Source organism: Nanorana parkeri, unplaced genomic scaffold (genome assembly GCF_000935625.1).
Source record: "Nanorana parkeri isolate BGI_ZX_2015 unplaced genomic scaffold, ASM93562v1 scaffold38, whole genome shotgun sequence".
NCBI classification, from domain to species: domain Eukaryota; kingdom Metazoa; phylum Chordata; class Amphibia; order Anura; family Dicroglossidae; genus Nanorana; species Nanorana parkeri.
The window spans coordinates 3,114,152-3,128,888 of NW_017306306.1; the positions used below are offsets into that span (position 1 = coordinate 3,114,152).

The 14,737-nt window shown below is 40.8% G+C and overlaps 1 protein-coding gene across 1 annotated transcript in view; it reads right to left on the bottom strand.

The window, feature by feature from the left end:
* Positions 1-14,737, bottom strand: part of ADAMTS12 (ADAM metallopeptidase with thrombospondin type 1 motif 12) — a gene marked incomplete at its 5' end in the record, with an annotated part of 135,127 nt that overhangs the window by 106,306 nt on the left and 14,084 nt on the right. The window contains 2 exons of the mRNA XM_018570287.1: positions 2,312-2,455; positions 7,071-7,220. Of these exons, the coding sequence (XP_018425789.1) occupies positions 2,312-2,455; positions 7,071-7,220 (294 nt within the window). The remainder of the gene's footprint in view (positions 1-2,311; positions 2,456-7,070; positions 7,221-14,737) is intronic.

A 14,737-nucleotide genomic window follows, 5' to 3' on the forward strand; every position in this document is an offset into this window, starting at 1 on the left:
TCTCCGTACGACCTGGGGTCCGGCAGGCACTGCAGAGATTGTAGGGTCCTTCTTGGGGTGAATTGGAGCCCGGCGGCGGCCGGTTGCAGGTGCGCGCATGCACGCGTACATGCATGCGTGACGTGCGCGCACACGTGACTTTGCCGTGGCCTATTAGTCACCTCAGGTGCTGATCATTGCGAACACACCCTCTCTCCTAGCCGTCCCATTGGTTCCCAGGGACCTGTAGTTTCCTTGTTTTCCAGACAACGGGGGGCATTTCTGTTTCCTGCTGGGTTTAAATCCCAGCCAGAGCCAAGAATTGTTGCTGAGTTATTCTGCCATACCCAAATCAGCTACGAAGCCTCATTTCCTGTTTCCTGCCTTCCTTCCTTCCCAGCTATTTCGATCTCCTGGTTATCAACCCCTAGCTTGTCTCCCCATTTATGATACGCTGCCTGCCTCGACCCGGACTGTACTCTGACAACGCATTTTGGATCATCCTATCTTGTACATCAGCCTGGACTCTCCTTCTGGTGTTTCCTGCTATTGGGTTCCAATCCAGCAAAAAGGGGGACTTCGCTCCCTCCCTTCCTCACTCTGCCTGAGAGAGAATGTGCAGAAGTCTGAGCTTTGCAGCTGTGATCAAGTGATTACAATTTCAATGCTTTCCAGGGTTGAATACAAATATTAAAGAAATGCATATTTTTTTAAATATATTAATTATGCATTTCTTTAATTTTTGCAAAAGGTGAACTTATCTTTTAAGAAGCAGCATCAATTGAAAGTGATTTAGTCTGGATTTGAAAGAGCTTGAAAACCTTTTGATTTTAATATCACTTTAAGGACAGCTTTCACTGAATGGAAACACATTGGGAACAAAGCTAATTGTATTCAGAGGACAAAACAGAACATGTCTATAATACGCATAGTACTTTATAAAACTATGGACACTCTGAAGAAATTTAATAAGCTGAGAGATTAACATCACTGAACAGGTACCAACTCCCATACTTTAATATTCCTTCCTAGAGAAACTGTTTAACTACCTCCGGGCTGGCTGTTTTAAAAAAACGGCCGGCCGGAAGCTCTCTAGATCTGAGCGGGCGTCTTTAGACGTCCGCTCAGACACGCCCCCTCGCTGGGCGCGTGTGAGCGGGAAATACCCTATATTTCAAAACAGGCAGCGATGCCTGTCAACATGCAAGCAATCCGCCGGCTGTAGAGCCGGCGGATCGCTTGTATGGGGTAATGATCGGTGCAGCCCCCTCCGCGGTCTCCCGTCTGCCGTGGTCCCGCTGGTCCCGGTGCGGGCCCGGGATCATCAAGGTGCCTGTGTCACAGGGGATCAGAGAGAGATCGTTTCACGAGCTCCCTCCGGCCCCCTCTCCTCTGCAAGAATGCGGAAGTGTTGTATATTACATCACTTCCGCATTCTTGTGTCGCTCTCCAGCTTCAGAAGCTGGAAAGAAGCTGATGGAGCAGATGGAGCCCCCGTATGTGATAGCAATAAAGTTTAGTGGGAAAAAAAATGAAAGTCCCCCCCCACAAATTTTTTAAGTTAAAACACACATAAAAAAGAATAAAAAAACAAAAAACATTTTTAAAGTCACCACCCATACATACACGCATGCAAACGTGCGTCAGGGGCGCATACGTGCAGAAAAGACGATTGCGCCCATTACGCCGCACATGTTACATATCGTCGCAAACGTCGGAATGAGAGCAATAAGTCTAGGGCCATCAATCACTGATAACACTAAACTGATGAGCGGTAAAAGCTTTTAAAGTGTCGCCTATGGCCAATTTTGGGTATGGTAGTTTTCTGCGATTTCACGGGTGCGCGCAATTTTAATGCTTGACATGTTTGGTGTCTATTTACTTGACGTGACCCCGTCTTTTATATTTTACCAAAAAACTGGGTAATAATAAATGTTTCCTAACATAATGTAAAAAAAAATTTTTCAGTAATTTTTCCTAATTATAGTAAAAAATTAAAACCACAGTGGTGATTAACTACCACCAAAAGAAAGCTCTATCTGTCCCCAAAAATTGGTATAAAATTAATTTCAGTACAGCGTTGCATGACAGAATAAACGTCAGTCAAGTACCGCAGCGCTGAACAGTGAAAAATGGCATGGCCAGGAAGGGGGTGTAAACACCTGGTCTTCAAGCAGTTAAAGGCCCAAAACTAAGACAAATATTTTCTAAAGCAATACAGATTCCAAGACTCTAAATTAAATGAAAGGGATAAGAAATTCATTATAGTACTTCTTTATTGATTGTTTCTTTAATAGAGCGGGTAACATCAGTGAAATAGAAAAGAACTCACTCTAAAAACCGCGTGATGTATTCCTTACTGCAGGGCGACCATATTAGCGGTGACGTGTCATACTGCAACTGCCGGGACATAATATATGGATGTCCTCCGGTGAATTCACAATCATTCCCCTGTCCATCATGCTGGATTCCAAAGCTGACAGAAAATGACAGTGCATATTATTTGTAAGCAGATCCATCAAAACTGAACTCCAGGCAAACAGCTAAATACACAGATGAAATACATATAGGAGGGAAGAGATACTTGGCAATGAATTTGTATTTCTGTCCATCTAGTTTTGAGATTTACACAGCTCTGCCACATAGTACAGCCCTATCTGGCAGGGAAAATACCTGATATTTCTCTGCTGCAGTTCAGTAGCGCTTATCCGTCTTGTCCCTCCTGTGACTGGACTTTGAAAAGAGAAGAACCACACTGATGAGCTCATCTCTCTGTTACTCTGCTCTCTTCTCCTAAGAGCATGCTCCCTGCACTGCATCTATTAGGCCCATAATGTTACCTTTGCACTCCAATAAAGCTGATCAAGCACAGATTGTGCTTGATCAGCTTCTTACCTGGCCACAGCGGTTGGGGGAATGACAGCTCTAAACTCGGAAGTGACAAAATCATTGTTGCTTTCAGGTTGATTCAATGGAATGGAGTTCAGCGAATGCATGTTCGTTGAGTTCCCCCGCTTGCAGCCCAGACCAGTCATGCCGGTCCCAGGCCCACAGGAGGGGCAGTGGAGCCCGGGATACATGGTTGGGGAATTGGGCAAGGGGTTGGGCAGCACCTTTGATGCCCTGTGGTAGTGATTGGGCGGATGTAAAGTTTGCTTTACACATATAAGCAGACTCCCCTTACAGGGCCCAACTGCCACTGCTTTAAGGCATACAGTGGTGGCAGTGAAAGGGTTCACGAATACAGAGCTGCGTTAGTTTAGGTCTTATATATCTGCCTTTTTAGAACAAATTATTTCACTTTAAATGCAGTGTGTAGTGTTTTGTCTCCTGCCATTTCTTCAGAGATATCTGAAACCCAAAAATGGCAGTCACGATCACCGTTTCAGCTAAGCTACCCTTGTCACCAATTTAACGGACCACTATGGAAAGTACAACAGAGAATTGCTAGTGATGGGAAAGATATGGCCTTGCCCGTGTACAAGACAGCAGTAGCTATAGATCAATCCCAGCCCCACTCAAACCTCAAAGCGGACCTTTACCCATATCTTTAAAATAACAACAAACACACCTTTAGAAATGTTCAGTAATGACAATCTACAAACACATACTTCTAGATAATTGCCGGCTTCGTATTCTTTGCATTCCTTACTTCTCCTTTCTTCCCCAGTCTTCTGACAGTGGCCATGTTTACTAAGGGCAGATTACTAGCTCTCATTTCACTTCCTGCATTTCTGGCACATGTGACTAGACATGTGACTAGGACATGTGACCATGCACATCATCTCAGGGGAGGAAAATGCCTTTCCCTGAGATCTCGTGAGATTACAGATGAGATTTCCAAGCAATGTTCTGCTGATGACAACGCAATCCCAGTGTGCATTGCTTTGCCAAACTGAAGTCATTTTGCCCTTTCAAAGCAGGAAGTGAATGCTCTGCAAGTGTAAGTATTTTACAATCACAGCATTTTACACCTGACAGGTCTATGTTATTATTAATCATCATATATAGAGGGAAGCTTTGGTAGAATTTGATTTTTGAGTGTAAAGTTCTGTTTTAATCACTTAATTTCTATACATGTCTTGGGAACAAGATCTCATTGGAAAAGTTCCTGACTCTTATGTCACTTTCATTACAAAGGCAGTGTCACTCCTAGTGCCCCATCTTCTACAGAAGAATCCGGAGTGAGACCCTCTTCACATGCCCATGGACCTTGACATGGGATTTCTGGCAGGATCAAAGCTGATTTATTAGTGTTTGCACACACAGTACACCGTACTTTCAGTAGTCTCTGATTCACAAGTAGAGGAAACAGGTGCATCCTGGGAAACCCAATCACATTATTGGAAGAGTATCTATCTACCCAATTTGTGTCAGCATTGCTGATAATCTTTGGACTTCCAACCACATCCAGCATCTACTGCATCTACCAGCAGCTTAGAGACATTGTTTTATTGTTGTACATGATATGTGTTCTTACTGTATGTTTCTGCTTTCTAAGTAATCATATCACTCTGTTTGTACAATAAATGTCTAAGGCTTTTGCATCCAATCTGACATATTTAAATGGATGCCAAGCTGCAAACAGGCTACAGAGCAACATGTAGCAAGAACACTTTCAATGGTATACTTAACAGACTAAAACAGAGAAAACAAGAGTTCAATGCCAAAGCTGACATACAGTTTAAAGCTGAATTCATAAGAAAATATTGACTAAATACAATAGTCGTGTGCATTCCTATTGAATGTTGGTGCGTTTTGTGTACCTCTTCCAAATTTGTGCAGTAATCCAGTGTGAAACGTTGCCTCTGTGCAGGAGCTTCCTGTAATAAAGACCGGTCACTGCTGCTCTCTCTCTTTGTGCAGGGTGACTGGTCTTGTTTCCGCCCACTTATGTAGTAAAGACCAGTCGCTGCTGCTCTCTCTCAATCTGCAGGGTGACTGGTCTTATCTCTGTCCACTTCTGTAATAAAGACCGGTCACTGCTGCTCTCTCTCCTTGTGCAGGGTGACTGGTTTTGTCTCCTCCCCCTCCTGTAGTTTTCTGCAGGCAGCCTGTAGTGGGTGGGGTCTGCTGGGTCAGCCCCACAGCTCTGTTCTCTGCACAGTGTACACTGTTATTTAAAAAGTGATATCTGAGGTTGCAAAGGCATTTGGTGCGCAGTTCAGCTTTAAAGGTCATATTCACACGTGTTAAGTGAATTTTGGTGTATGCATGCATTCATTTTGAATTGAAAATAACGCTAAACCCGTACCGTTTTCTTTTCAACACAGCACCAAAACGTACAGGTGGTTCTCAGGTGAATAGCCATGTCTTCCATTGACCTTAATGGGCAACATAGTGCACGAGTGTACGTAAAGCTTGGAAGGTTTTTGAATTTTTCAGCCAAGTATTAGTGAGGCTCCTCAGGGTGCAAAGTGCAAGCAGCAATGCTGCAAATAAGGATAATATACATTGCCTGGCTAAAAAAAAGTTAAAAAAATGACATGCTAATATTTAGATGGACCACCTTTAGCTTTGATTACGGAACACATTCGCAGTGGCATCATTTCCATAAGCTTATGCAATGTCACAACATTTATTTCCATCCAGAGTTGCATTAATTTTTCATCAAGATCTTGTAGTGATGATGGGAGAGTCAGACTGCTACGTAAAGTCTTCTCCTGCCCACCCCAAAGATTCTCATCAGGGTTAAGGTCTGGATGGGTTAAGATGAGGTCTCATGTTCCCTGAACCACTCTTTCACAATTTGAGCCCGATGAATCCTGGCATTGTCATCTTGGAATATGTCCAATGTGCCAACAGAGAAGAACAAATCCATTGATGGAAAAACCTGATCATTCAGTATATTCAGATAAGCAGCTGACCTCTGTTTTGGGGCACATAACGTTGCTGAACCTAGAAATTTTGACCAATGGAAGGCTCTGACCTATTTGCTTAGCTAAACCCAGGTGATTACTTTTTTTTTTTTGGCCAGGCCGTGTATATTGGAAGTGCGGGGGGAGGAGGAACATTGTGAAAAAGTATAAGTACCTGGAAACACACTTTACACTAAAACATAGCGACAACCATGACACAAGCTTCCACGACTTTGTGTCAAGAATGGATTAGCTGAAAAAAAGAAGCAAATATGGGGGGGTGGGGGGGAGATGTATATTTCAGATTGGTTATGCTTTTCAGAATTAATGTATTTACTTTAAAGTAAATTTGAATATCCGACACTAATTTATGGGCATTTTATTAGATTAGTCTTATTAATATCCTAGAATGTGCAATATATTTTTATGCCCATGGAAATAACATTAGCGCACATATAAATAGTTTGTCGATCGGGCTACCCAATCAGAAGTCACAAACCTTATTTTTACTAAGTGCTGCAAATGATTTGTTTTCCTCCCAATTTAATGAGCGTTAGTCACAGAGAGGAATGCGGGGCAGCCAGGCAGCCAATCAAGTGGAGGAAAAACTATTGATGGTGATTTGCTGACCTTCATCTGAGTGGTGTGAGTTATTTTTAATGGGTGTTTGCATGTTTTCTTTCTAAAGCCAGTCCCATGAGTTAAGCAGATTCCACTCAAACTGGTCAGACTATATATACAGTACATCTGTATGACTGGGTAGGGACATATGTACCTTCCTGTAGGTGCAGAGGCTGATGTATTGTTCTAAATACTTTACCAAATGAAGACTCAGAGATTCACATGGCGAATGGCTCTGTGAATTGTTTATAAATACACCCTTAAAAAATACTTAACAATGGAACATGCAATGTACTTTATTGTCGGGGCTACTTTTTAACTGTACCAACCACCAAACTAGGGAAAGGAGACATGGTTTTATATTTCCTGAATGATAAAAAGACTTCGGACTCTTCTCATCATACCCTGCACGCCCTTTTCCCTTACAGTTCTCATGCTGAGTTTCACCACAGTTGTCCAGAAATGTACAGACGAGGAAAATAGATTAAAGAAGAAAGGATCACAGTTTGTATATACCAAGGTTTGGTGCTGCCCCCTTAGACCGGTGCCCTAGGCATTGACCCAATGAGTGCCATGATAGAAAATACAGCCCTGTTTACAACCCGTCCCTACCTGTGTCCGATTTCATGTGCAATGGTGAAAGCCATAGGCAGGCCAGAGTCCTCATTAATGTTGCAGCTTCTGAATGGCTGACACATGCCCGACAGGTGAGACAGGCCCAGCGTTTCACATGGACTGTTCCTTCCTGCACAGATATCTTTCCTAGGGAGAAAACAGTCAATATTGGTTCATACACTCCAGGCAAATGCTAACATTTTCATTCCAATTGAACTAGAGTGGCTTTAAAGATTAATTTTCAGCACACAGCTAGACGCACAACTGAAATACATGTTTTATAAATGACAAGCAAATGTTCAGCCTGCGTAGTGATCCAGACACCCTGACCAGACAGCACAGCCAGGTCCTGCAGCCCCTTGCACACTACACTGCAGTAAGAATATACAGGTTGGCCTAGGACCTGCACAAACCTATGATAGTGTGGGTAGGGTCTAACTGTGGCAGAGATTTAAACCACCTTCAAAGTACCAGCCCAGTGACTCTCAGGTTACTCATGTCCCACTGACTTTCAGGTTACTGCTGTGTCCTATAGTGACGTGATGTTTAACAATGGCTGAACAGTACACTTTTTTCCAATGCCTATGCAGTAGAACTAATATACTCCTATAGGGACTTGTCCTGTCTTCCAGAAGGAATGCAGGCACCAGAAGGAAGAGGACCAGCCGATCACAGCTAAAGCAGCTTACGTAGGTACCAAAACGAGTTAAGTATGCGACTGAGGTGGGGGAGGGTGGGTTAGAGCAGCTCAATACTGGGAGACAAAAAAGTATGAGGAAATTTTCCACATTTTCTTTCGACAATTTACCTGGAAAGAAGATAATTACTGCTGTGCTGTCTCTAGCCAACCTATAGTGCTTTAGGAATGCTTTTTCAAACATTAAACATTTATCTGTAAAGCAAAGATCGCATACAGAAGTAAAAAAGGAAATAAAACATCCGTTTTACAAGAAATGTACCAGAGCAAACAAATCAGATGTGAGAACATTCAATCTCTAAGCAGATATTAGCAAAACAGTATACTGAAACAATAGGTGTCCTTGTAGTGTTTCTCAGTGCAGGTAATAATAAATAAAACACATTCTATGTCCTTGCTTCTTTCCATATTTATAAAGTTAATATTGCATGTGCCCCGAGCTATCTCCAAAACCCAGCAAGAAACTTTGACAATACCTTGTGGAGTTACTAATTATGCTATACATTACTAAACAAGACACTTTTCATTCATAATAAATATAGAACATATCACCTTCTATTGGAACATATGCTTTCCATCAGGAAACATGTTCACTGTATTTAGGAATAAAGATGAGACCATGGAATATATTGGATTTCCGCAGCGCTATGGCCATTAACTCTGTCAGCGCATCAAATCTCCATTGATGCTCTTTGGTTTGCTGCATCCCGATGAGCTTATCAGTCACTGTTCATTAAAGTTTAAAGCACAACTCAACTTGCATTCTATAATGTGCGCAGGCTATCAGCATGAACACAGAGCTGCGGTGGAAAAGCTTCCATTTATCAGCATCATGATACATGGCTCTGCATGATAAATAATAAGAAATCTTCATGAATCAAGATTGAGCCGTGGGACATCATCTGAGTTAACAGTATGCACTGGCAGTGGCAATATCATCCAATAAAATATAGCAGCACAGATTTAATGGATTATTCATTTCCTTAAATCATTAAAAAGCACCATATCTTAGTAAAAAACATTAGGAGATTGATTTATAATATTTTGCCCAGCATGGGTGTGTGGATGGAGAACTTCTCCCTTGTAGGGGGGGCAACTCTACACCTTTGCACCGGGTGACAGAATGTCTAGCATTCCCATCATTAGATGGTGTGGAGAAGCATAGGAATTTCCTATGGCTGGACGGAAGTTTTATAAACCATCCTCTATGTATAAAAAAAGGAAGGTTTGGAGGTCCGGCAATGGCTCTGGTTATGGACTGGGCAACAGATCAGTGTCTACAGAGTCAAGACAGAATAGCCTAACTACAGAGTCAAGAGAGTAAAATCTGACTCAGTAGACATTGGCTCAGTAGAGATGATCAAATTGCACATGCAGGTCTGACCATATTGTAATGTCAATGTTCAGCTTCAGTGTATTCGGAGTGCAATGTTTAAAGTGTATGTAAAGGCAAAACTTTTAGAATTTTTTTAATTGTAGATAGAGACAGTGAAGGCTCAAGCTTCTGCCAAATTTTATTTGACGTCTGTGTCCTCATTAGGTAGTTTCACCCCTCTATCTATACTGCTGACCATTGTAACCGACAGTTGTTCTGGTGACAACTGCCTAAGGCTCCATTCACACTGGAGCCTCTCTAAACAGAAAAAACAATGCACTTTAATGTGCATTGCTCAGATTATTGCGGGGACCGCATGGTACGAAACCGTGCGGCCCCCAATATAGTGCACGCAAAATAATACGGCAGTTTCCTATTTAATAGCCACAATCGAGCGGCATTGCTGCGGATTAAAAATGTTAGAGTTTTTGTCCCGCACGGTCTTCCGCACGGAAAACCATGCAGGAAACGCAAATGCTATGTGAATGGAGCCTAAGATAAAAATCCTCCTACTTTATATTTCCTAAAACTTCCTGTTGCACATTTAGCTGGCCACACACCAATAGAATTTTGCTTGATTTTTTTTTTTCAGAATGCTTATTCGATTTTGTAATAGTTAATCAACAACCGATTTCAATCGTAGTGACACAAAAAAACCCCAAAGGAGCAGGATGACCCATGAAGTGATAGTATCAGGAATATGTTGAGGGTCAGTATTACTTGTTTGGGTGTAGTAAAATAATGATCTTGGTGTGCTGAGTGTATAACACATACAATAAATGTTATTTCTGTGACAATTATTGAGCTGAATCTTCTGTAGCCAAAAGTTCCAGAAAACAAAAATGTATAAATTCTAACGCGCCATCTGTCAAAACCGTAAGCATGCCTGGTTCTTTGTAAATAGGCTGCACTCACTTTGTCCTGTCCACAGGTTCTCACACATGAGAAGAACCCTAAGTGGGCAAAATCCAAGAACATTCAAATGTCTGGATTTGCCTAGATCCATTGCATATGCACAGGCATTTGCTGATTATTCCTGGTAACTGCAAAGTGCGCAATGTGATTTCCTAGAAAATGTTGTGATATTCACTGGAAATAACAAGAAATACCAAGCCCAGAGTGATAAATATGTATCAGCAATTCCTGTCTGGTGTGTAACTTTATACATTAATTGACCAGAAACCATTTATATATTATAAACTAATACCGCTGTCTACAAGTACACACATAATTACAAACTGTATATAAGAGCACGGTTTTTAAAACAACAATAAACTGAGAAGATTATGTAAACCAAGCCTATGTACACAATATAGGCAAAGATTTTTGGAAACCTGACCATCATACCTATATGACCATGTTGTACATTCCATTCCAAAAAGTATAAATTGGCTTATCAGCTTTAACTCATCTGGCAAGGCTTTCCCCACAATGTGCCCAATCAGCCAAAAGAGCATCTGTAGGGTTCAGGTATTCACTTTGGATGAAAAGACTTGGCTTGCAAATGGCATTCTAATGCATTCTAAAAGGTGTACAATAGTGTTGAGGTCAGGGCTCTGTACAGTGCACTCCATTTTCTCTATACCAAACCCATCAAACCATGCATTTATGAAGTGTGTAGAGTGGCACATTCATGCTGTAACAGGAAGGACCTTCCTCAAACAATAACTATATAACAATAACAATTTTGTATGCTGTACCATTAACAGTACATTTCACTAGCAATGCCTGAATGCAATAATTGTGTAGGTGTGTCAGGTTGCCCAAAAATGGTTAGCCAAAAACACATAAAAGAACCCTTTAAAAAGATAAATACTCACTTTAAGAACACAGATTCCAAGAGTTATTTTAATACAAGGTTATCCTCAAATGACAGATGTACTATTTTATGTGCCCTTCTTACCTGATTATGCTAGGACACTTGTTCTGATTACAATCAGTATATAAACAGCTTTTTTTTTTACTCTCCTTGATGGAATTGATGAAAATTAACCTGCTACAGCATGTTTACTGCTTCAACTAATCAAAAGGAATGGTGAAGGTACAATATTCCTAATTAGCAATGCCCCGTGATCGATAGACTTGACTTGTGTTGACGAATGTACATATAGATTTATTGGATGATTAATGAGAACCCTCCCTCCCAACTTACTGCTGTTATCAGCTGGGAAAACAAAAGCGAGGTTAGATGAGGTCTTTTCGTTAGACCGGCTGTTCACCTTGCTTATCTTGACCTATAGAAGAGCGAAGCCAACATTTCATGGAACAAGTGTTGCTCGACAGCCCTAAACACTTGCCAGGAAATTCAATAAAATGTTGCGCTTCTACACTGGAACTCAACTGAAAGAAAAACAAATCCGCCAAACTTTGCTCTCTAAAGTTCAAATATTTGGGGTGTGTATAAGAAATCAAGACTCATTGGAGAAGGTCCTGACACTTGGAAATAGACAAGATAAAGATTTTATTTTAATTACATTTGTGTCTTAAGCCAAGGAGACAGCAGTTTTATATTGAGAAAATAACATTTAAAATGACACTAATCTTAAAAATGTGTTAGAATACCCTAACTATTAACAGAAATGTATCTTATTTGTGCATCACTCGGCTGTAGATCCTCAAATCATCTCTGAAATTGTAATGTCATTCCTTCTGGAGGGTGGCTACTTTTGTTTCCCATGGTCCCTGTGTGTGTCCCAAGCATACTCCTGTAATGGACTACAATCTCTGTACAAATAAGTAAAATAGACATGAGATTGTAGTCTATCACGGGAGTGAGCATGGAGCAGTGACTACTTTACAACACACACAGGGACCATGGGGAACAAAAGTAGCCCCCCTCCAGAAGGAAGGACAGTGTCCACACCAATTCAGAGATGATTTGAGGATCTACAGTCGAGTGATACACAAATAAGATACATTTTTGTTAATAGTTCGGGTACTTGAATGTATTTTTAAGATTTAACTCCTGAGTTGAGTGTCACTTTAACTATTAGTTCAGAAGTTCTTTTTTATTGTAATGATTGTTAGAGCTCATCTCCAAGGAGAAAAAAAAAATCCTCTTTCCCTAATCCCCCCCCCTTTCCTAATCCATATCTTTTATTAAAATCTACCCAAAAGCCTAAAAGTTGCCTAAAACTCCAGTAATGAGACACGCTGGGTCTGAGGTCTCTTTTGTTCTCATCTGTTGTGTAGGAGGGTCTGCTGTGTTAATATTCATTTCCTGGACGCTGCCCATTGCATCCCTAGCAAGTGTTTGTCAAAGGGTCAAAGGGTCCTCATGGAGTCCTTACTGGGTGCTGAAGCCTGGCAGCAAGAAATCACAACATGGGATGGGCACAAAACCAATTGGCTGAGTATCGGGGAGTGCAGAGAGGAACTTCTGATCACCAGTCTCTGCTACTGGAAGAGGTCCAATGGGGCATCACAGAACAGCAAAATCAGGTGAGTTTTTCTGGGTTTAAGGGGCATTAAAAAAAAACACAGACTGAGTGGGTGAGTGTGGTGGGAACAGGGTGTTTTTCCCTCAACTAGAAGTGTGCTTTATGATGTGAAATGTCCTGCAGGAGAAAGCATTTACCAGTAATAATAATTTAGGGGTAATGTATGATATTTGTGTATATACAGTATGTTCTTTATATGTCTATTGTGTTTAGGACAGAAAAAAATGCAGTTCTTCTTACCACTTTAGGTAACTGCTAGTCTGTAAATAGCCTGACATGTCTGTGTGATTTGATCTTCAGCTTTTCAGGACTATTCACAAGAAGTAAACAGCAAAAGGATTCAGAAAAGGGACACCCCAACACCACCCTCTGCTAGCAGTTACAGACCCATATGGATATTCAGTTAGACAGACTGAAGACTTTAACAGACAAATGTTTCTGACATACACACACCCCAATCTAAGAGGAAGCTAGTCATACAAATATGTGTTTTGATTATGGGAGGAACCTGGAACATACAAAGGAAACACAAACATGGCAAGAACATTAAACTCCATGCAGCAAGTTTTTTGGGTGGGAGGCAATCATGCACTTAAGCCAGCTTGTCTGGAGTCACTTTACAAATAATCTTTCGGGATATTTGGTTCAGTTCCCATTAAGGACACCATCTGTATAAAAGAGCATTTTGGTTAGGTGACTCTCACCTGTCATATGAAGGTTGTTTAAAACATAGTCATAAAGAAAAACAAATTAAATCAGATCTGCTAATGAGACATTACTTGACTATTACAGACCAAATTCTGCAGTAAAAAAAAAACAGCAGTAAGTAGGCTTTTATCTCTAACGTATACAAAAATAATAAAATTAAATATTTTTTAAAGTATATCATTACAATAAAGAGATAAGAAAATGGGCAACCGCCTACCTAAAATCTAACACGATGGCCACCCAGGTTTGGAGACATGCCATGGCAAACGTTATACAGCATAATGGCCGTGCCACTTGCTAAATATAAGCTGTTAACAGAGAAGACAACCTCATGGTTGGTAGAAAGTGTAAGAAAATGTAGAGAGCTGTGAAAGTGTAGAATAGTCTTCCGCAAGAATTTGAGCACTTAGTAGACTAACAGAATAGCATGTGATCCATGGATTTATCATTTGGGCATCGCGAAGGAATTGTTTCCTTTTTTTCCAGTTATCGCAAATTGGCACAAACTATAAAAATATTTTTGCCTACCATTGGTGAAAATGGCGTTTTAGATGTGTTAGTTATTATAATGAGTAAATTAGTTGTGGACAGATAAAAGGTTCCTACAGTGGTGGACCTATACCTGTACTTCTTATTTCTATGTTCCTAATGTTCCCTGAAAATGTGTTAGTCTTTGCAGCAACTGCCTGACACTGACAGGGTTATTCACAAAAGGGTGAAGAGTTTGGAGAAGGCAGGAGAAGTGAACAATCTAGGCCAACATAGCTGAACTAGAAAGTGAGCTGAATTGGAGAATTTTTCCAAATCGGCTATTTTGGCCTAGATAGTTCACTTCTCGTGCCTTCTACAAAGTCGTCACCCTTCTGTGAATAACCCTGTGAGTTTGGCAATTGACCTGTCTACCAAGGTTCTGAATCCTTTTGGATATCAGAGAGACGGGGCCACTATACACTCTGACATCTGCAATGTGACGATCTGAATGTGATTGACTTGAGCCTTGCTTGCATTGATTGCAAAATAAGTAGGGTAATGTGTAGATTTTTTAACATGCTATAATAAGCTTCAAGGTTCATCCTAATAGCTTGCTATTGTTTTTAGAGATACACAAGGATATCATTGTGGTCATTAAAAGGAACACTGCCATTTCCTAGAAAATTATGCAATTCTTTATCCACATGTGGACTTGGATTTAACCATTTTACAAGTTTAGTTAAAAACATAACACAGTGGATGTAGACTGCTGCTTAACCCTTTCGCTGCCAAGCCCTCCGGAACATTTTTCAAATCAGCTGGCCAAGACATTTTTGAACCAAAGCTTTGCCATACGCTGCAACACTTAATTTAATTTTTTTTAAAAGAAAAAATAAAAATAAAAAATATCATGCACTGCGATGCGTTCTAACAACGCACTGCAGCGCATGTGCATGGTGAGCATATACTGAGC